Source organism: Girardinichthys multiradiatus, chromosome 11 (genome assembly GCF_021462225.1).
Source record: "Girardinichthys multiradiatus isolate DD_20200921_A chromosome 11, DD_fGirMul_XY1, whole genome shotgun sequence".
In the NCBI taxonomy this organism is placed as follows: Eukaryota; Metazoa; Chordata; class Actinopteri; order Cyprinodontiformes; family Goodeidae; genus Girardinichthys; species Girardinichthys multiradiatus.
The window spans coordinates 19,425,851-19,447,332 of NC_061804.1; the positions used below are offsets into that span (position 1 = coordinate 19,425,851).

At 40.2% G+C, this 21,482-nt stretch overlaps 1 protein-coding gene across 15 annotated transcripts in view; it reads right to left on the reverse strand.

Moving 5' to 3' along the window:
* Positions 1 to 611: 611 nt before the first annotated feature.
* The window catches only part of LOC124876112 (fibroin heavy chain-like), a 31,614-nt gene continuing 10,743 nt past the window's right edge, over positions 612 to 21,482 (reverse strand). Inside the window, exons 8-55 of one of the 15 annotated variants that reach the window (XM_047378630.1) lie at positions 20,390 to 20,461; positions 20,227 to 20,274; positions 20,074 to 20,136; positions 19,931 to 19,972; positions 19,734 to 19,796; positions 19,565 to 19,609; positions 19,185 to 19,463; positions 19,026 to 19,061; positions 18,362 to 18,940; positions 18,188 to 18,220; positions 17,619 to 18,104; positions 17,506 to 17,535; positions 17,055 to 17,273; positions 16,442 to 16,474; positions 16,076 to 16,237; positions 15,961 to 15,993; positions 15,818 to 15,871; positions 15,669 to 15,713; positions 12,993 to 13,028; positions 12,808 to 12,909; positions 12,663 to 12,710; positions 12,486 to 12,539; positions 12,136 to 12,222; positions 11,978 to 12,001; positions 10,756 to 10,776; positions 10,426 to 10,452; positions 10,333 to 10,347; positions 10,207 to 10,230; positions 10,005 to 10,064; positions 8,353 to 8,601; positions 8,064 to 8,246; positions 7,936 to 7,968; positions 7,618 to 7,854; positions 7,481 to 7,525; positions 7,117 to 7,407; positions 6,992 to 7,030; positions 5,664 to 6,107; positions 5,451 to 5,555; positions 5,355 to 5,414; positions 5,016 to 5,318; positions 4,894 to 4,920; positions 4,410 to 4,814; positions 3,894 to 3,944; positions 3,672 to 3,743; positions 3,471 to 3,518; positions 3,277 to 3,300; positions 2,894 to 2,959; positions 612 to 2,004 (exon numbers count right to left, since the gene is read on the reverse strand). In XM_047378630.1, coding sequence (XP_047234586.1) covers positions 1,961 to 2,004; positions 2,894 to 2,959; positions 3,277 to 3,300; positions 3,471 to 3,518; positions 3,672 to 3,743; positions 3,894 to 3,944; positions 4,410 to 4,814; positions 4,894 to 4,920; positions 5,016 to 5,318; positions 5,355 to 5,414; positions 5,451 to 5,555; positions 5,664 to 6,107; positions 6,992 to 7,030; positions 7,117 to 7,407; positions 7,481 to 7,525; positions 7,618 to 7,854; positions 7,936 to 7,968; positions 8,064 to 8,246; positions 8,353 to 8,601; positions 10,005 to 10,064; positions 10,207 to 10,230; positions 10,333 to 10,347; positions 10,426 to 10,452; positions 10,756 to 10,776; positions 11,978 to 12,001; positions 12,136 to 12,222; positions 12,486 to 12,539; positions 12,663 to 12,710; positions 12,808 to 12,909; positions 12,993 to 13,028; positions 15,669 to 15,713; positions 15,818 to 15,871; positions 15,961 to 15,993; positions 16,076 to 16,237; positions 16,442 to 16,474; positions 17,055 to 17,273; positions 17,506 to 17,535; positions 17,619 to 18,104; positions 18,188 to 18,220; positions 18,362 to 18,940; positions 19,026 to 19,061; positions 19,185 to 19,463; positions 19,565 to 19,609; positions 19,734 to 19,796; positions 19,931 to 19,972; positions 20,074 to 20,136; positions 20,227 to 20,274; positions 20,390 to 20,461 — 5,546 coding nt within the window. In that variant the 3' untranslated portion in view covers positions 612 to 1,960. Of the gene's footprint in view, positions 2,005 to 2,893; positions 2,960 to 3,276; positions 3,301 to 3,470; positions 3,519 to 3,671; positions 3,744 to 3,893; positions 3,945 to 4,409; positions 4,815 to 4,893; positions 4,921 to 5,015; positions 5,556 to 5,663; positions 6,108 to 6,991; positions 7,031 to 7,116; positions 7,408 to 7,480; positions 7,526 to 7,617; positions 7,855 to 7,935; positions 7,969 to 8,063; positions 8,247 to 8,352; positions 8,602 to 10,004; positions 10,065 to 10,206; positions 10,231 to 10,332; positions 10,348 to 10,425; positions 10,453 to 10,755; positions 10,777 to 11,977; positions 12,002 to 12,135; positions 12,223 to 12,485; positions 12,540 to 12,662; positions 12,711 to 12,807; positions 12,910 to 12,992; positions 13,029 to 15,668; positions 15,714 to 15,817; positions 15,872 to 15,960; positions 15,994 to 16,075; positions 16,238 to 16,441; positions 16,475 to 17,054; positions 17,274 to 17,505; positions 17,536 to 17,618; positions 18,105 to 18,187; positions 18,221 to 18,361; positions 18,941 to 19,025; positions 19,062 to 19,184; positions 19,464 to 19,564; positions 19,610 to 19,733; positions 19,797 to 19,930; positions 19,973 to 20,073; positions 20,137 to 20,226; positions 20,275 to 20,389; positions 20,462 to 21,482 lie in introns of all 15 variants that reach the window. The other 14 variants (XM_047378631.1, XM_047378632.1, XM_047378627.1 and 11 more) reach the window with 14 other exon arrangements.

Here is a 21,482-nt window from a genome sequence, read left to right on the forward strand (position 1 = left end):
ACTGCAGAATACAATCATGTGAAACATGCTGAGAGTTGCTTTATGAGTAACAAAACATTGCCAATGCCAAGTGTGGGATGCTCTGCCCGGGGAGATTTATGCCATTTTTTATCTTGAAGAGCGTCTGGTGCACTTCATTGGATATCCCAACAACTTGTACACATATAGGAGAGAGCCCATAAGAGTCCTGCCATGAGGAGGCTTTGTAAAGAGACCTAAACTTTTGATGTTTTTTTTATTAGTAAAAACAACAATGCTACTTCTTCTTTATTACTACTAATGCTTTGTTGCTGACAGGTGTTTTTTTTTTTTTGTTTACCCCTGGGATCACCTCATTTGCATTTGCACCCCCACAGAAACCACACCCTTGAATAACAAATTTTACTCCATCCTTGGCATGTAATGAGTAAACTTGAAAATACTTTTCTGCCGCCGCTTCTCTGTTGGTTTTTTAGGCCTTCTGTTTCATAAAAGTTCACCACAGATACATATGAGAAAAACACATCTGTGTCTGTGTGACGTCCTCTTCCTCAACTCGACTGATCTTTTTTTTATTAATGTACAACAAACTGAATTTATGTGGCTGGGATGAAAAAACAGGGTATCAGAACCAAGTTTCATTGTTCTCTTTATTTCAGAATTGTTTTTTACAAAATCGCATAATTTTCCTCATAGGCAATAAAAACAACAAATATGTTGAAACACATGTTAAGCTGAAGGATAGAATGAAAAATGCAAAGTCATTAACATTAAAGTTCATTATCAGTTATATGTTTTCTTATCCTCTAACATCACCATGATTCTTATCACATCTAAGAATAACGTAGAAAACAAATGTTTCTTACGGTGTCAGACAGGTTTGCAGCTGTTTATAACACCCACTCACATATAGGTAAATAAAATTAGGTGTTATATTTAAAAAACAAATGAGACTGAATACATTTTTATAGCTTAATTTAAAAATTCTAGTAGATGTGAGCAATGTTTTTTTTTCAACAGTGTTTATAAAGGTACAAGACAAAAATAACAGTAATCAAAACTTTGTCATTTTTCTTAATATTTCATGTTGGTTATATTTTAACAATTTCACATATAAAATCTGAAAGAAAGACGCACTGTACGCTCAAAACAACAACCACCACAGCACAGATAAAATACATTAACCAGAATTTTACAGTAAAAAGTCTTTGTTACTTCGCCTACATAAGAAGTGTTAAAAACCCCAGATCCTGACGTCTGAGTACAGTCACATAAACAAAAACTTTTCAAAGAATATACGAAGAACTGCACAGCCATTAAATCTGTTGTTCATCCTTCCCCAAAAATTACAGCTGCTGTATTTTTTTCTGCTGAAAGTTTGAAAAACAGATGAAAAAGCTAAAAACAAAAAACAAGATGTGCATGCGCAATTCAGTGTAAATGTATTAAGGCAATTTTATTGAAAAGCATCTTTTAACAGTTTGTCAGCATGCAGACAGGTCTGAAGGAGCTGCCCTGAGGAAGTCCTTGGAATCAGTCGCAGCCAAGAAGATTACCTATGATTCTCGTACAGTTAATGTCTAACACAGCATTTATGAACAAAACAGTATAATAAACAGCTTGGCCTTATTGATAGAATACAATTTGACTCGTTATTTTGGGTTCTCAGCCTGATAGTATGGTTCCACAGAGAAAATGCTCCACAGAGAAAATGCTTAGATTTGAGGACAGACTTTAATTAAGAACTAAGGAATAAAATTACTTCATTGCCTTCACTGCACTTGTTTACAACAGAAGGCAGATTTTAAGCAAGTGGGATGCTTTCAGATTAAACCAGTTCTAACATTGAAAATCAATAAAAATGTAGCTTTTGGAACATGTTATGACATTAGTTTCTAAGTCAGATAAGGTATTCACAAGCTGCAATCATACTATAGCACCACTGTTGTTTCAATGAGGTCACTTCCTTTCTCTCGGTTTCTCACTTCCTCCTTCGACCACAGTAGTTACCCTGACAGCCTCCACCTAATACCAGAAATAAACACAGTTATTCTCCAGCTGACATACAGTTACGACAACTATGCAGTTAGCGTGGTCTGATTACATGGTCATCCTGTATATTGTGATTATACTTATACTTTTGTTTCTTTTCATGTGATACATCACTTAGTAAATGTTTGTTGTTATGAACAGCCCTGAAGTTTGTTTTTGTAGCTCATTAACCAGTTGCAACAAGAAAACATTTTTTATATATCCTACTTGATGGGTACTTTTATTTCAAATGTATTTAATTGGTTTAAATACTAACAAGAGAACTGAATTGCACAAATACAGTTTATTGAGATTCACTGATAGATATACACTTACTGGCCACTTTATTAAGTACATCTGATCTATTGCTTGTTGACATAAATGGCAATTTAGCCAATAACAAGGTAGCGATTGAATGCATTCAGACATCTTGATGTCATGAAGATGACCTGCTGAAGGTGAAGCTGAGCACCAGAATGGAGAAGAAAGGGAGTTTAAGTCACATTATATGTGGTGTGGCGTTTGGTGTCAGTCAGGTTGGTCTATGTTTTTCAGAAACTGCAGATCTATTGTAATTTTCACAGACAACTATCCAGTGAGCGGTAGTTGTGTGGATGACAACGTTTTGTTGATGTCAGAGGAGACCCCTGATATCAGAAGATGAGGGTTACTTCCAGCAGGATGATGCACCAGGTCACAAAAGTCAGATCATCTCAACCTGTACCCCAGTTACCTTGTTGAATCTGTCACAAAAAATTAAGACAGTTCTGAAGGCGAAAGGGGTGGTCCAACCAGTATTGGCAAGATATACCTAATAAAGTGGCCGGTATGTGTATGAATCACTGTTATAGTAAGGTTACACAATTTGTCTGATTTTTGTTACCTCTGTAGCCTCCAGTTCCAAGTAAGGCCTGCATGGCTGCATATTTGGCTGCAATCTGTGCTTGGGCTGAAAGTTGTGAAATATGGAAACACTGATTTTTGCTTAATTACAGACAAAACACCATAAATAAATGCATAATAAACAAATTTTCAACAGTTGTTTAAACGAGATCCGATCTTTTTTTCAGTGAAATGGTTATATCATGTTTTAAAAAATGAAGTTAATATATTTTGTCCTTGAGCTAAATTTCTGAAGGAAACCTATTCTTTCTTTGTAGATTGTTGTATGCTAGTTTGTATTATGTGTACACATGCATCTGTTAATGTGGAATTGTGTTGTAAAGTACTGAGGCACAAAGTAGAGTACAAAGGAGGTTTCCTTACATTTTTGTCCACTCCCTGCATATCCTAGGGAACAATAGCAGGAAATGTCATAGTGAACAATAGATACTGTTAACAATCGTTTCATTGAGACATTTTTGTTTTATCAGTGATGTCACTGTTAATATGACGCAAATTTAAGATTGAGACAATAAGCAGATTTCTTCATAAGAAAGGACAGTTTGGGGACATTTTACCTGCATAACCTCCTGCCACTCCGCCATATCCAGGGCCAGCTCCCCCTCCTGGCACAACACACACATGACAAATTAAAACACTGGCCGAACTGTTAAGACAGGATTTTTGTGATTTGACTCCAAATGTGTTTTAAATGCTAGTTATTATAATGTGATTAATAACTAAAGTGGGATTTATTTTCAATGCTCTAATGAGCGAACCTGGTAGACCACCTGCTCCTCCAACAGTTTGACTTGTCCCTCCAAGGCCTCCTGTTCCTCCAGCTGCACTACCTGAGCAAGCAAGTTAAAATGAGTAAGTTATTTATAATGACTTAGATTTATCTGTGTGATAGAGCATATTACAGCTTTTTACAAAGTTGCAAATAAAATTAGAAGAACGTTAAGTTTAGCAGCATTGTCTTCTTGAAAGTTGCAGCTCACCTCCTCCACCTACAAATCCTCCAGTTCCTGCACCTGGACGGCTTCCAATTCCTGCAAAAGGTAGGTAATCTCGTTTAGATAAATGACAGGTAATTTCAGTTCCAGGTCACGTCAAGTTATATCCTCTACCAGAGATGTTGCCTTTAGGTTCTTTGAAAAACATGAGGCAAAAGCGACCAATGTCCGAATGACCCACACGCTCAATGATTTTTCTTTATTTCATGTCTGTTAAGGGCCTTAATGTGGTGTACTTCCAGAACCCAACCCAATGCAGGAAACTGGAGCGTTCTCAGTGATTAAATGTCAACATTTGCAAGGTTAGTTTGTCTTGTTATTTAGTGGATGTGTGAAAGGGCAGCTGCAGACAATGTTCAGACCTGAGGCTCAGTACATTGTCAGGAATTCACGTGTGACACTATCCTTAGTTCAATCTTTCAGGATTTTCCAGTTATTTTCCATTATAATAGGGGTTCTTTTTTATTTTGTGTTTTTTAAACAGCATATAGGAACATTTACCTTGTCCATAGCCAGTTCCACCCAGAGATGAACCATAACTAGACTTAGGGGGCTTTCTTGATCCAAGTGTTTGGCCACCAGGTCCAAAACCTCCTGTCACACTTCCAGCACCACCTGGCCCAAATCCACCAGTTCCAGTTCCTCCAGGACCAAATCCACCAGCTCCAGTTCCTCCAGGACCAAATCCACCAGCTCCAGCCCCTCCTGGACCAAAGCCCCCGGCTCCGGTTCCTCCTGGACCAAAGCTGCCAGTTCCAGTCCCTCCTGGACCAAAACCAGTAGATCCAGCACCCCCAGTGCCATAAACAGCAGGGCCTGTCCCAGTCCCACCTGGGCTGTATCCTCCAGAACCAAAACTACCAGGTCTAGCTCCAGTTCCACCAAGGCCAGCTCCTCCAGAACCTCCTGTCAGGAGAAAGAGTGTGTTAAAGATATAAACATAGAAATGAACAATTTATTGTGGATTAAAATTAAATTGGATTACCTGTTCCATAACCAGCTCCTCCATAACCTGAGTGTATGAAGATGAAAAGATGTTGGATCAAACAGTGTTTTGTTATTTTTTATTTCATGACCCATTGTTCTAGTTGTATGATCTGTACATACCAGATTTAGAAGGTTTTCTTTTTCCTAATCCTTGACCACCTGGTCCGAAGCCTCCAGTTCCTGTGCCAGCTCCACCTGGTCCAAATCCTCCAGTTCCTGTGCCAGCTCCACCTGGTCCAAATCCTCCAGTTCCAGTCCCAGCACCTCCTGGTATGAAGCCTCCAGTTCCAGTCCCGGCACCTCCTGGTATGAAGCCTCCAGTTCCAGTCCCAGCACCTCCTGGTATGAAGCCTCCAGTTCCAGTCCCAGCACCTCCTGGTCTGAAGCCTCCAGTTCCAGTCCCAGCACCTCCTGGTATGAAGCCTCCAGTTCCAGTCCCAGCACCTCCTGGTATGAAGCCTCCAGATCCTGTGCCAGCTCCAGATTTGGAAGGCTTCCTTTTCCCTAAACTCTGGCTCCCTGGTCTGAAGCCTCCAGTTACTGTACCAGCACCTCCTGGTCCAAATCCTCCAGTTCCTGTGCCAGCACCTCCTGGTCTGAAGCCTCCAGTTCCAGTCCCAGCACCCCCTGGTATGAAGCCTCCAGTTCCAGTCCCAGCACCTCCTGGTATGAAGCCTCCAGTTCCTGTGCCAGCACCTCCTGGTAAGAAGCCTCCAGTTCTTGTCCCAGCACCTCCTGGTCCAAATCCTCCAGTTCCTGTGCCAGCACCTCCTGGTCTGAAGCCTCCAGTTCCAGTCCCAGCACCTCCTGGTATGAAGCCTCCAGTTCCAGTCCCAGCACCTCCTGGTATGAAGCCTCCAGTTCCAGTCCCAGCACCTCCTGGTCTGAAGCCTCCAGTTCCTGTACCAGCACCTCCTGGTCCGAATCCTCCAGTTCCTGTGCCAGCACCTCCTGGTCTGAAGCCTCCAGTTCCTGTACCAGCACCTCCTGGTCCGAATCCTCCAGTTCCTGTGCCATCACCTCCTGGTATGAAGCCTCCAGTTCCAGTCCCAGCACCTCCTGGTCTGAAGCCTCCAGTTCCTGTACCAGCACCTCCTGGTCCAAACCCTTCAGTTCCAGTGCCAGCACCACCTGGTGTGACTCCTGCAGACCCAAAACCGGGTCCATATCTGCTAGGTCCAGTACCTGCTCCACCACCTCCTACTCCTGCACCTGGAAAATTGCAATATTGTGATATGTTTTGTGCTGCCTTGGCACTTTGAAAGCAATAAACTTTAGATGCTCTTCAAAGCCTCTGAAATAGTAAACATTCAATGCAATCAGTTTTCTCTTCCATCTTCATTATTTAATTAGTACCTACTTTTAGTAAAAGCAGACCACCTTTAGCAACATCCCTTAAAGGTTCATGCTTTACATGCAAATAGAGGGGCTGTTCAGAATGACCTGCACAGTAATCACCAACAAACGGGGTCAAACTGGGATTTTTACACATGCAAGAAATGCAGAAGAAGCATCTTTAATTCTAACATCTACTCCAAATTAAGTACAGGATTAGCTTTTTAAATGTTATCTATTGTATGTTGTCTATAGAGAAAACCGTAAATATGTTATTTTCTAAACAAAGGGAAGTGATGTTACATGATAATGTCTTTCTTAGGGTTGAGGAGCTTAATATATTAAGTACATTTCTTAGAGTTGTCATGGATTCTACCTTATTGAGTTGAAAAGTTCCCTAAACAATTACATTTCCTAAAAAAAAGTTTGATTTCATATTTTTAAACACATAAGATGGTATCAGTTGGTGCTGCTAGGATCCACAGGGTGTTAGAAAGTGTTTGCCCCATTTTAGGATTCGTATATTTCTTTAATCCATAATTTTTGGCTCAAACTTTCGTTGTTTGTTGCACATTTTTGGTGTCAGTTTCTGTTTTTTGGTATAATTAGACTTTTATTTATTATTTTATTTATACCATCAACCCGTCAGGGACTACAGATGGAAATAAGTTTACTGGTTAAATCTGACACATTTACTGGGTTTAACAACGATTATTACTGTGCATTTTCCTTTTTTATAACAATAAATAAAATGAAATTACCTTGTCCATATCCAACTCCACCCAGCGATGATCCATAGCCTGTCCACAAAGTTTAATGTTTTGAAATGTGTCACATATTTGATAATTAAATGTTGCTTTAGTGTTAAATGAATTTATTATTATACCTGGTTTTGATGGTTTTCTTGTTCCCAGTCCTTGACCTCCAGCAGTAAAAACACCAGGAATAGACCCTGCTCCACCAGGTCCAAAGCTGCCTGGACCAGTCCCAACACCACCTGGTCCAAAAGTACCTGGTCTAGTACCAACACCTCCCAGTCCTGTGCCAACAGAGCCAGGTCCGAGTCCAGCTTGACCAGTACTGCTGGGCCCATAACCACCACCAGGGACCAGGCCACCTGGACCAACTCCACCTGATCCAGTTCCATAGCTGCCGGGTCCAGCTCCTGCTCCATAACCTAAAATCAAATACTGTTCAGTCCCAGTTTTCTCCTTCTGTGAATAATCTTTATTTATTCAGTGCTGTCCTACTTTTTGAGAGTTTGCCAGTTCCAGTACCGGTGCCATATGTAGAACCTGGTTAACACAAATTACAAACAGGTACCCTGTTAGTCTTTGAACAAATCCAACTGTTTTATTAGACCTTTCAACGTTTGTAGTGAACCTACCATCAGGTCTTACACCTCCACCATATCCACCCAGTCCAACGCTGACTCCACCTGAACCTGGTGCTACACCTCCGGGACCCATTCCAACCCCAGGAGTCCCAACACTTCCAGGACCACCACTGGGTCTTCCATAGCCTCCAGGTCCGGTTCCAAATCCACCAGGACCAGTACCATAGCCACCTGGCCCTACACCATAACCTCCAGTACCATAGTTGCCAGTACTGGGGTAGAGTAGACCTGAGTTGGAAATAACAAATATGTTGTAGAGCAGTTCAAGCGATCAGTGATCGCCTAACTTCAGGGTGTAAGTTTACAAACCTCCACCTGGTAGAACTCCACCTGGACTGTATCCTGCAAGAAACAATAAGTGAGACATAGTGAATTACAGACGTTAGTTTAAGATGAATGAAAACACATTTTATAACTAAAACATGGTTGCTCCTTACTTTTTCCAGGCTTTGCAACTGCTGTTCCTATTCCACCAGAACCACCCGCTCCAGGTACCACCCCTGTGCCTCCAGACCCGCGTCCAACCAACCCGGTCTCACCTCCAACTCCTCCTGCCACCCCACCAACTCCACCAGGTCTCACACCTGCACCGCCTGTTAGAGTCCCTTCTTGTCCATATTCTATGTAAAAATAAAAAAAACTGTTTTCCTTACTTTATTTGGATTTCTGGTCCTTTGTGACATTAGTTCATTAGCTTGTTTGCCGTATACTTGACAAAACCAACACCTTTAGGTGGTTTAGCTGTTCCTCCGACTGCACCAGCTGATCTTTCTGGTTCGATTCCAGTTCCAGTGGCTGGAGTGTCCCCTCTTCCCACTCCCGTCTCTCTGCCTGAAACATTTCCTGCTCCCCCAGCCCTGGTCGGACTCCCTCCGACTCCTCCTGGCCTTCCATCACTGCTTCCTCTCCAATCTCTCTCCCCATCGGGACCTCCTTCCCCATCTCCCTCACCTGGTGTGTCACCTCTGGGGACACCTTTAAGACAGAAACCCAAATGATGACCAGATCTATTGTAGTTGTAGGATGACCAAACAGATTCCACAAACAGTGTCTTGCAAAAGTGCTCACACCATTTCCCCACTTTTGTAACATTTTGTTAGAATTGTATGTGTCATAGACCAAACAAAAGTAGTTCGTTATTATGAATTGGAAGGAAAATGCTACAGTTTTTCAAAATGTTTTAAAAAACAATCTGAAAAGTGAGACGTGCATATACATTCAAGCCTTCTGAGTCCATATTGTAAAACCACTTTTTACTGCAATTAGAGTTGGAAAGGTTTTTAGTATCTCTTTCAGCTTTAAACAGAAAAAAATGCAAATTCTTTTTTATAAAGTAGCTTAAGCTCAGTCAGATTGAACGGAGGTCATTTGTGAACAGCTACTTTTGCAGTATAGTTCTGCTTGAATGATTGTCGTCCTGCTTTAAGGTGAATCTCCTCCCCAGACTCAACTCTTTTGCATGTTTCCAATATTGCCCTGTATATAGCCCCATTCATCTTTCCATTAGCTCTGACCAGCTTCCCTGCGCCTGCTCAGATAAAACACCCCTACAGCCCACAGTATGATGCTGCTACCACCAAGTATTAGTGTGGGAATGGTGTGTTCAGTGCAGTGTTAGCGTTCTGTCGCACATTGTGTTTTTACATGTAGGCCATAAAGATAAATTTTAGTCTAATTTGACCAGAAAACCTTATTTGACATGTTTTTTACCCCAACATGACTTGCTGCAATCGTTAAACAGAACTTTTTTAGGCTTTCTTTTAGCATCGGTTTTGTTCTTGACACTCCTCTTTAAAGGCCAGATTTGTACGGTGTATGATTATTAGTTGTTTTAACAGATTCTCCTCCTGAGTTGTTGATACCCACGTCTCCTCCAAAGTTAACAAGAATCTCTTGGCTAATTCTCTTATTATCTGTATTTGTCGAGAGATTAAATAACACACATCTGGTGTGTGGAGTCTGTTTACCTTTGAAAAACATTGATTGCACTGAGGTATCGTAGTAAAGGGATCTGAGTACTACTGAGTACTATGTAAAGCATAGTTTTTTAAAAATTTTATTCATAAAAATACAATTATAACACAATTGTCCTTTGACTTTACAATTATAAGCTACTTTGTGTAAGTCACATTAAATCCCAATAAAACGCATTAGTTTGTGATTGTAATTTCAAAAAATGTCAAGAAGTTCAAGGCATATGAGTACTTTTGCAACGCACTGTTCTAATTGGATGGAGCCTGGTGCTTTGTATTTTTTACTATTGTATTTTTTTAGGGTATTTTAGTGCTGGAAATGCAATATGAATAGCTAAAAAGGTAACAGTCGTGTTTGTTACACCTAAACCTGACTTATTAACATCAAAACACCATTCTGTTCACCTGGAGGTTTGAGAGGTCTGGCTTGTGGGAGTACTCCACCTGAGAGACCTCCACCAGAACCTGCATAAATATTAAAAAGGGAAATCAAATCAAAATTTTCCTCATGGTTTAAGCTACACGTTGCTTGTTGACAAAATGTCCAACCTGAGCAAGGCAATATTGTATGAAGCAATTAGTGTGCACTGCATTGGTTAAAGCTCACCTCTAGGGGGAAGTCTTGTTCCGCCTAAATTTTGGAGAAAATATAAAGAGCGATGCCACAGTGACAAGATTTTACAAACTATTAACAGGTATGTTTTCAAGACTGATGCCTAATAGATCAACTTACCAACTCCTGTTCCTCCTGTTTAAAACAAGAAATATTTATAAAAATATGTTCTTATAAGTCATGTATGTAGTCGGTTCATGGGGCGATACCTACCAGCTGTTTCTACAGCTGCACCACCAACTGTGAAGGCAGAACATATTACATGTTACTACATACTACATATTATTTAGTAAGTATTAAAGTTTCCACATCTAAATACTTGGCACTCCTAAAGATATTTTTTTAGGCTTTGGTGAGATTATTATGTGGTGCAAGGAGGAAAAGCTTCAAGTCAAGACACTTTCATAAAAATTAAAATGATGTTGGACAAGATCTTGCTATCACACTTTCGTTTTTGTTCTGTTTTTAATTTTTTTTTAAAGCTAGTATGTGGGGGTCTGTCACAAATCAAACCTGTGTCCATTATCCCTAAAGCTAATTTACCAGGAGGAGCTCCAGTAGAATCTGTGAGAGATGAGAACAAAAAGTGTTGGTGGTTTTCTAACAAATGCTGTACTTAAAAAAATACATTTGATTTCTTGTAGATGTTATTTTAAGTGTTCAACACAGCTTCCCTGAGATGTCGCCAAAGGGGAAGAGATTTATTTTTTATTATATGATATGTAAAATTACAAGAGATGCACCAACAAATCAGCCAGAGATCAGAATCGGTAAATTTTCCCATAATCTGCACTAATCGGATTTTGTAAAAAAAAAATACAAGTAAGGTATTTTTTCCCACTTGCCATTAAATGCCTCCTTACTTATAATCCCACTATTTGTGTTCAATATATGCATCAACCAAGAACATTTAGTTTTTTAAATCTTAATTTCAAAAACAAAACAGTCAGATAAACGTTAGGAACATGCATTTAGGTATAAATGGGAGGATCTAGTAATTCTTTCATTTTCTTTTGGACCAAAGAACCCACAGCATAATATTTTTCTCGTTTATGTATGAATAAAAAACATCTATGTTAGTAAAAATTGAAATCAGCAGGTCAGACCTCAAAGAAAACTGGAAATATGTCTCTGCCAAGAAAAGCCTGATCAGTATGTCTTGTAAACACTGTCCGAGTCTCCTTCTTAAAAGACAACGAATATGTTTTTAAAATCAAGTCATATCCTGAAATTTAAAAATGTGTTAAATCTTAAGACTTCATCAATGCATGGGCTAAATGTGTCAAAACTATGATGGTGTGAAAGTCACAAAGATCATTTAATTTAGGGTGCATTTATATTGATCCAGCTTTGCATTTTCTGCTTTTCTGAAACTTATTTTATCCTCATCTAAATGTCCAATGTGCAATAACTTTATAGCCACACAAAATAAAAGTTATGTTTGAATCTGTACACATACGTTTTACACATTAAATGAAGGATATTTATTGCAGAAATGTGAAAAAGGTTGATACATTTTAAATGAATTTCTGTAAATGTTTTACTTTGATTGTATGAGTAAAAAAAAATTAAAATGTCCTGTAAATGTCACACAGAAACACTGACTGATCAGTCTACGAAAACACTGCTCATGTAAAGTGGATTTGTGCCATTTGATGGTTAGGAGATGCCCGCAAAGACTCTTAAGATGACATCATAAACTGCCTTCACTTGGACAACAATGAATAAATATGCAGCTCTTGAAGATGAACATGAAGAATCTCACCTGGAATTGTGGTCCCGTTAAATCCTATTTTAGAAAAATGATTCAAAGGACACAAATGAATTATAGGTTTTTTCTAATATTTACAAAATAATGTGTTTAAAACACCCAAGCATATGTTTCATGTGGTTTTCGTTTAGGGAGGTAAGTTATGGAATTACCTGGTTTTGCTCCAATAATGGGGATACCTGTTACATTTAAACCATCTCCATCTGCTCCCACTGGTCTGCCACCTACACCAGTCCCTCCTATTGATATATCACAAATTAACATTTTAATCTAGACAGAGGCACATTTAATCCAAATAATTGAAAGATAATAAGAATAAGATGCAAATGATTTTGTGTTAAATGTTTGATTTTCTGAGGTCTTGGCCTTGTGAAAATGGGTTTTCTTTGGTAACCAGTGAAAGATTACATCTGTTGACCCAAAGTGTTGTTTTTAAATTGGAAGCACGTGTCAGTTTAGCAAAATATATTGATGATGTAAAAGGTTGTGAAATTTCACACACCATCTCCTCCAGGAATTCCTGAGCCTTCTAGCACAGTGCCGGCACCACCGTCACCTAGACAAAGATAAAAATAAAAAAAAATGATAATAATCAAAAACAGAGGAATTAAAAGGGAAACAGTTGAGTTGAATCATGTTATAATTAATTTTTGTGTGTATGCAAAAACATTGTAAATACCTTCTGGTACTGGTGTTGGTGTGCCACCTGGAGCCCCTGGTACTCCTCCTGATCCAATGGACATGGTTTATCACAGAAAAATAATCCAATTACTGATTTAAAGTGGCCACAATAATTGTCCTTCATCTTTAAAAGAGAGGCTCACCACCAGGCCGAGGTGTTGTACTTGCTCCGCTGACACTTATGGTCCCATTTACTGTAAAACCGGTTTCTGCTCCTGTCCCAGGTCCAGCAGCACCTGGCTGGCCTAGAGTTTAGGGAGAAAAAGAAACTTATTAACAAATTCCTGTTATATTCCATTACATTTTTGACCTTTCTCTATCTATTTACCATATTTTGCTGCTTTATTTCCAGCTGTTCCATATACTGGGAACAACACAATAAAAATATTTTTATTTCTCAAGGAGATAGAAAAACAAAGTTTTAGTCATCTTTATATGATGAGTGAAATATTTTTTAAAACACATCCCTTTCTTTTATTCCTAAACTGCTGTCAAAGTCATGAGTGGACAAGATAACTGTAATTGTTGTTCACTGAACTCTGTAATTTGAAAATATCATTGATAATATGATTTGTATTGGCTGCTTTTAGCAGTAGTTAATGCAGCTGCACAAAAACATTTGACGTGGCAACAATGAAAAATGTGCAAGTTCTTGTATTTCTGGTCTGGTAATGTCCATTCAACATGTTGTGTCTGAGAATAGCAGCTGTAAAAGGCTCTGGTCTGGTCTATAACCAGACCCAGTGGATCAGTATTCTTTTTTACTTTTACACATGATCACTGAGCTGTACTAGAAATACAGTTACTTTAACAGTGTATCATTAAAGCAGCAAAAGACTGTTGATTGGAGCCATGACATACTGATATGTTTAAAAACAGACCAACATGTGAGACCTTACAAGAATACAAAAAAAACCAAGGTATGATGGGAGGTGTTGTCTTAAAATGTGCTTAGGCTTGTCCAGCCAGCCTATCTCTGACTGAAAAGGCCTATGTTGGTGGCACTGATTGTATGGCACTTCTGTCAGTCTGCCCCAGGGCAGCTGTGGCTACAATGTAGTCTACCACTGTCAGTGTGTGAATGGGTGGATGAATGGGTGGATGACTGTAGTGTAAAGTGCTCTTTCTCTTTCTGCTCTCTGTGGGGTCAGACGCTTTTCCACTCTCTCCTTGATCCTCCCCCATTTTTTGCCCTGCTTCAGCATTTTGTATGTTTTTCTTAGAGCCTCTGTTCGCATATCCTCCTAATGTTCATTATGGATTTGGTCAGCTGGTCTCTCAACGCAATCGATCAAATTTTCTCGACGGGAAGACAGGGTAAAGGGGAACCCTCATCCAGACTGGACGCTCTTCTCTGGATACGCAATGGATTCCTGGCAGTGGAAGATTGTGTGCCTGACAACAATGTCAGTCGAGGACGTGGAAGATTTGTACATAATTAGATTTCTGATAACAGGATTTCTGCTTTTTGGAGTTGGCGGTTACCTGGCTTATCGAAAGATTTGTAAAACATCGGCAGCTGTTCAAAGCACTCCAAAGATGCCTGGGATGTTTGAAGGGATCTTTAGAGTTCTCAGCACTCAGACTGATATGTTAAGAGAGCAGAATCGCAAGCTGGACGCGATCCTTGAACAGAATCGCAGGCTGGCTGCGTTTCCCGGACTCAAAGGTGATATGATTTGATCTTGGAGAAAGTTGTTTGCTCAAGATCTATGGAAGTACCAGAAATTTGGCTATTTGGATTTGAAATTGAGAATGCCAGTAAGACTTTGAAGGCAGGTGGAAAATTACAGCCAGCCTGAACCAAAACATTTATTGTTTGTCTAATTCAGGCGCCCCGATATGGCCTCCACAGGCTTCTTATCAAAACATTTCTCCTGGATGTTCTGTAAACACGACGCTCTGCCCCAGCAACCCCCCTCATCTGTGAACTGAACTGTATGGCCGTTTGATAAAACTTCCATCTGTTTTTCAAGGACAATGGCACCTTCGTCAGTGTTGACAGTCTAATTCTTTGCACACATGATTATACTTAAATATTGGCACCCTCACAAGTCCACCATGCCCCTGCAAAAGTTTTGCTTATGTGTGTTGCTTTCCCATGCTCCTTATTTTTACCTAAATGTTGGATTTCATTTTTTAATTTCTTCTCCTTTTCATAGATTTTTAGCTCCTTTTCATAGATTTTTAGATTAACCAGTGAAAGGAAAATATAGAGGACTTAATGATATAATTACCTCTTTAGAAAGATTGGTTTAGAACCAGCTCTTATCAGTAAAACCCAAAGGAATATTAATGTTATCTGTAGATTTTTAGCTCCTTTTCATAGATTTTTAGATTTACCAGTGAAAGGAAAATAATACTAGTCTCTAAAAAATTTGAACAAAAGTTGTTTTTATACCAGTGACTCAGCTTCCTTAGTGAGAACTCAGTGATTGCTTGGTTAAATTTCAATTATGGGACTACAACTGCATTATACCAGCGAACCCAAGGATCATTCTCTCTCGACACAAGATGCTTTCCCCTACGTAGAGGACTTAATGATATAATTACCTCTTTAGAAAGATTGGTTTAGAACCAACTCTTACCAGTAAAACCCAAAAGGATTATTAATGTTATCTGTATCATTGTAATGTTGGCCAGAGATTTTTAGATTTTTCAGAAGGATTGTAGTTTTTCTGTGTCTGTATCTGTGTTTATTTTCTTTGTGATTGTATTGTAATTGTATGTACAGCGCTTTGAGTGTCTCGTTACTGAAAAACGCTATATAAATAAACTTACCTTACCTACCTTACCTAAAATGCTTTGGAGTCCTCAGACTTGATAAAGCACTGTACAGGTGCAGGCCATTTACAATTTACATCAGTGTGCTTGTGCCCTTATAGCCACCAAAATAACTATTTCAACCATTAATCTTTTGGCTCCATAAAAGAGAATGGACTGAAACAGAACTTGTTTTAGGCTTTCATTTTGACCATGAGAACACAAAACTGACTAAACCAACCTAGACCTCCAGATCCAGGACCAAAGCTACCCGGTCCATAGCCACCTGTATAAGTACATCAGACCAAAGAATAGACAAAAAGCAATCAGATTACCCAAAAATGAGAAAAAATGCACCACCAACACAAATATATATAAAAAAGGACTCACCACCTCGTCCTGCTCCCCCTCTAAGTACTCCGCCCCCTCCTGTTCCAACTTGACCTTTCCGAAAATAAACATAAAAAAAACTGCAACTACTGCTATTTCAAATTTAACTATATATTTTTTTTATTGAAAATACTTTTCTATACCGTATTTAGAGGGTTTTGATCCAGGTCCATAACCTATGCATAACAGAAGGGAGAAACTTTAACAGGTTTGAATTTAGGTTACCTAAAGCTAAAATGTAAAATATAAAATGTGAACCTGTTCCATATCCAGCTCCTGGGCTTACACCATAACCTCCTCCTGGTACATAACCAGTCCCAGCTACTGAGCCACCTCCAGGTCCTCTGCCAATACCAAGAGCTCCTCCAGTCCCTGGACCTCCGAATCCAGACCCAGGAGGTCCACCTCCACCTGGAAGCCCTGGGGAGGAGAGCATTTACACCTATTTTATCACTGATTGATTTTTTAAATATATCCAGTCTTTGTCATGAAATTCAAATCAAGACTTCCAGGATAAATATTTTATAATTTAATATATATCATAATTATTGTTGAAGCCAAAAGCTAATGTAACACACAATTATTTTCCTTGTTTAAATGAGTCAAATAAATAATAAATCCCACCATATTTGAGAGACTTTGCACCACCAGGATATCCTGTAAAGTAAAAGAGACATTTACACATAGAAAAGCTTTTTGCATCAACATCATCGGTTTATTTAACTTTAATTCTCAGCTACATTTAAAAATTAGTTTTTTACCATTTCCCTTACCATTTCATACTTCTGTAAGTTCTTTGCTTAGAAAAGTTTTGTCCTGCTTTGAGAACCAGTGATTTGATCAATTTCAAGTAACTTTATATATTCTACTCAGTCTGCTGTAAGGAAACAGAGTTTTATGGTAACACCAGCAGGAGGTATTTTAATTTGTTCCCGGTGTCTTAATCTGTCATATTTCATTGGTCTCAACTGATCCAAAAGGGGATCAGAACCACAAGCTACAGTATGGATTTATGGTGTATTGAATAGTTTTCACAAAATAACATGCAATTAAATTAAATTATACATGCACCTTGAGAATTTCTGCGTCTAATTATCTTCATAAATTAGGAAAATTAATAACTACGAAGAAAATATGCAACGTGGGAACAAAAGGGTTTGCTTACGAGTACAAAATGTAAGTTAATTAAAGCACAGTTGTTTCAGACATTTTTGCAACATACTTTTTCTGTTTTTACCTCCTGCACTGCCTGGTCCAAAGCCAGCTGGCCCACCTCCTGTTCCAATACCAGAACCAAGTGTCCCTGCTATCCCAAGTCCTGATCCAGGCCCACCACCAGTTGTCAATCCACCTCGTCCAGGAATCCCTTCACCTACTCCAAGTCCAGACCCAGGCCCAGTTCCAACTCCAAGTCCTCCTCCTACACCCAGGGTACCTCCCACCCCTCCAGGGACTCCTGTGAAGAGGATTTATTTTATAAAGAGAACGTGAGCAAACTACGTTGTCCAAACATCTCATGTCCTTGGAGAAAGATATGGTTGGACAGAGCTTTGATAACATGAATGAATGTTCAGTCAGTGATAAAGCCTGCAGGATTAATTTGCCATCAGGCTTTATCGGTGGGTAAAAACTGCATTAAATCACAAGTCTACTTCAAGGAGTAAATATATTTCAAAAAGTTGCCTCACCATATTTACGTGCTTTGGCTCCTGCATATCCTGCAAATAAATCACAATTACTCCAAATGATCTGTTTTTAGATGTGCGTCAGTATTTGACTATATGTTTGTTTTACATTTTACCTCCTGGTCCATATCCTGGTCCAACTCCACCTGGTCCAGCTCCACCTGGTCCAACACCAGCTGGTCCATATCCAGTGCCAACTCCACCTGGTCCAACACCACCAGGACCAACTCCACGTGGTCCATATCCTGGCCCAACTCCACCTGGTCCAACCCCAGCTGGTCCATATCCAGTGCCAACTCCACCCGGTCCAACACCCCCTGGTCCATATCCAGTGCCAACTCCACTGGGTCCAACACCTCCAGGACCAGCTCCACCTGGTCTATACCCAGTGCCAACTCCACCGGGTCCAACACTACCTGGTCCAACTCCTCCAGGTCCAACTCCTCCTGGTCCATAGCCAGTACCAGCACCACCTGGACCAACGCCACCTGGTCCAATACCGGCAGGACCAAGCCCACCAGGTCCAACACCACCAGGTCCATATCCAGTGCCAACTCCACCTGGTCCCAATCCTGGTCCTCCGATTGCTCCACTTAGCATGCCTACAATTAGCAGAATCATCATGTTTGCAGAAATATTTTATATATTAATATTTTATAGTTGTTAAATTTTTTTATATTCTTACCATATTTACGAGCTTTGGCACTGGCATCATATCCTGAAATAAAAGCATAGTTTTATGGACAGGTCTTTGCTAATGCAATGAGTAGGAATTACTGAGCTCATGTTCTGATTTTTCATGGTCTTAAAGTGAAATAAGAGCTAAATTAATTTTCATTAACAGTACTTGCTCATTTACCCCCAGGTCCAGTTCCTGTTCTTCCTGTTCCAGTGCCGAATCCACCTGGTCCATATCCAGTGCCGACACCAGCCGGTCCTACTCCAGCCGGACCAAAACCACCAGGTCTAACTCCACCTGGTCCAACACCACCTGGTCCAACTCCACCTGATCCAACTCCACCTGGTCCATATCCAGTGCCAACACCACCCGGTCCAACTCCAGCTGGTCCATATCCAGTCCCAGCACCACCTGGTCCAACTCCACCTGGTCCATATCCAGTACCGACACCACCTGGTCCAACTCCACCTGATCCAACTCCACCTGGTCCATATCCAGTGCCAACACCACCTGGTCCAACTCCAGCTGGTCCATATCCAGTCCCAGCACCACCTGGTCCAACTCCACCTGGTCCATATCCAGTACCGACACCACCTGGTCCAACACCACCTGGTCCAACTCCACCTGGTCCATAGCCAGTACCAGCACCACCTGGGCCAAAACCGAGCCCTGATCCAGGTCGCAACCCTGTTCCTTGGCCTCCCAGACTCCCCCCTCCTGTGCTGGAACCAACTCCCGTTGTGCCAGGAACTACACCACCTTTAAAGATTAAAGGCATTTGATTGTGTTAATAAATGTAAAATCTACATACATAAGATGTTAGTTGTCTCAAGGCCTGTCCCACCATATTTGCGTGCTTTGGCTGAGCCAGGACCATAACCTGTGTAAAACACAACATCAACGTACATTTACTGAAACACATACTTGAAAATAACATGCACTTATAAATTAAAGGGATTACTGATTAGAAAAAATAATGCCTTTTTTAGTCGTATTGATTTACCTAAACCGGATATGCTGCTGCCTCCTCCGAATCCAGGTCCAACTCCGCCTCCAAGTCCAGTGCCAGCCCCTGTTCCAATTCCTCCTGTAAATCCAGGTCCAACTCCTGTTCCCACTCCAGGTCCACCACCCGTACCAATGCCACCTCCAAATCCAGGTCCGACTCCTGTTCCAGTTCCACTTCCCGCTCCAGGGATGACTCCTACTCCACCTCCAGGAAGTCTTCCAGTGCCTAAGGTGCCTCCCTGACCAAGATGACCTCCTCCAGCTCCAGCACCGCCTCAAGAAAAAAAAGGTGTACAAAAATACAGCAAGTCAAAATTAACCTAAAAGATGGCTATAATACATCAAGTTAACCTTTTCAGATTTCACAGGTGTTACCATATTTGGCTGCAGCTTTTCCTGGTTTCTTTGATTTTCCTGTCCCTAAATTAAAATAAAATGGTTTAAATAAACCTTTAGTTTGCATGATTACAGTATGTTTTTGCATGTATTATTGTTTTCTTGTAATGTGCAGCTACATTTTCCTGCATTTTAGGTTGCAGTGTACCTGATTTTGGTGATATTAGAGGGTAACCATGAAAAACTCCAGATATCTGTTGTCCACGACCATCTAGGATGAGAATGACAAGTTATACATACGGTCCTCTGAATTACAAAATGGGACATATTTACTGGACTTGATTAGTCTTTTAATTTTGCAATAACATATGTACTTGTTAACTTTTTAAACTTTGAGACACTTACTTCCTCCTTGTCCGGCCCCGTCTTGACCAAGTACTCCGGTCCCTGTGAGAAAAGAAGTATTATTTTTATTTTTGGTCTCTTACGCCGTACCAATACAAAACAAGTTTTCCCATCATTCATAATCAAAGAACATGTTTACATACCAGTTTGAGGCCCAATTCCAGATCCTGTGGCTACTCCAGGGAGAACCCCACGGCCTCCAAAACCTTATCAGAGGACATGGAAAAACTAACAGTTTTCTTTTCCACAATACCTGTTACTATGTTATGTAACATTCTACAAGAGTTGCAACACACCTTGACCTGGTACAAATCCACCCTGAAAAAGTCCAGGTACTCCGATGCCTATGTGGTTCATATTTACATTAAGAATATTTCAAGAATAAAATCTGTGTTTTTAGTCGATGATAAATTATAAAGTGTTTTTGTAACAGATTGGTGGAGAGCACATGCAGTGTACCTGGGACCTGTTTGGATGCTTTACTACCACTCTTTCCTCCAGGTCCTACACCAGTCTGAGGCAATATTGGAGCTGCAGAGAAAATACATTTGTTGTAGGCGGAACATTTTGTATGTAGAGTTTCAAAAACAGAGCAACACATTTTCTTTAAACCCTAAAGGTTTTGCAATTGAATCATTTTTTAAAGAAATGCACAAAATACATATAGTAAAATAAAAGTATAGAATGCCTTGCAAAAACTTCCAAACCTCTTGAATTATTTCTAACTTCTTCATGTTATGACCACAACTTTAACATATTTGATTGGCATTTGATGGGGCAGAATAATTTTAGTGGGGAAGCAAAATGATATGTGATTTTATTTTATTTTTTTTTACAATTAAAACTAAAACGTGATGCTTGCATTTGTATTCAGTCCTATTAGGAATGTACACAAGCTTTATAGACATAACTTTTGGCCCATTCTTCTTTGCAAAAATAGCTTAATCTCACTTAGATTTGATGCAGATCATCTGTTAGCATCAGTGTTCAAACCACAGATATTCAATCGGATTTAGTTCTTTATGGAAGCAAATCGTTACCATATTTCAAATGAAAAAGCATTTCAGAAATGCTTTTTCATTTTAAGAATGTGGCTGCATTATTTGACCCATAAATAAAATTAGTAATCAATCATCCTATTTGCATTTTCTTCTTCATGACTGCACATTTTATGCCATAATCAAAAAGAAAACAAAGCAGACATTGCTTTTTCGTTTTCGTGGTCTGCCCGCAAAGTACTGCCCAGAACTCGAAAACAAAAAAGCATTCCGAGCTGCGGGCGCAGAAGAGTGACGTCAGCAGCCGCTCTTCCTCAGCTCCCTGCTGACCGAGCTACCCATCTTGTTCGGTGGGAGGCGCTGTGCACATCTGCATTGCGTTACATTGCAAACGTGCCGAGAAATTGATTGAATTGCAGCAGGGCCGAGGTCAATTTGTGGCAGGCAGAACTGGTAGTTCCGCCACAGCTCCACAGTTCCGGTGGCAGGCTGTGGCAGTTCCGCCACCGAAGCTGCCACCGGAACTGCCACAGTCTGCCGCAGGGTGACAGGGG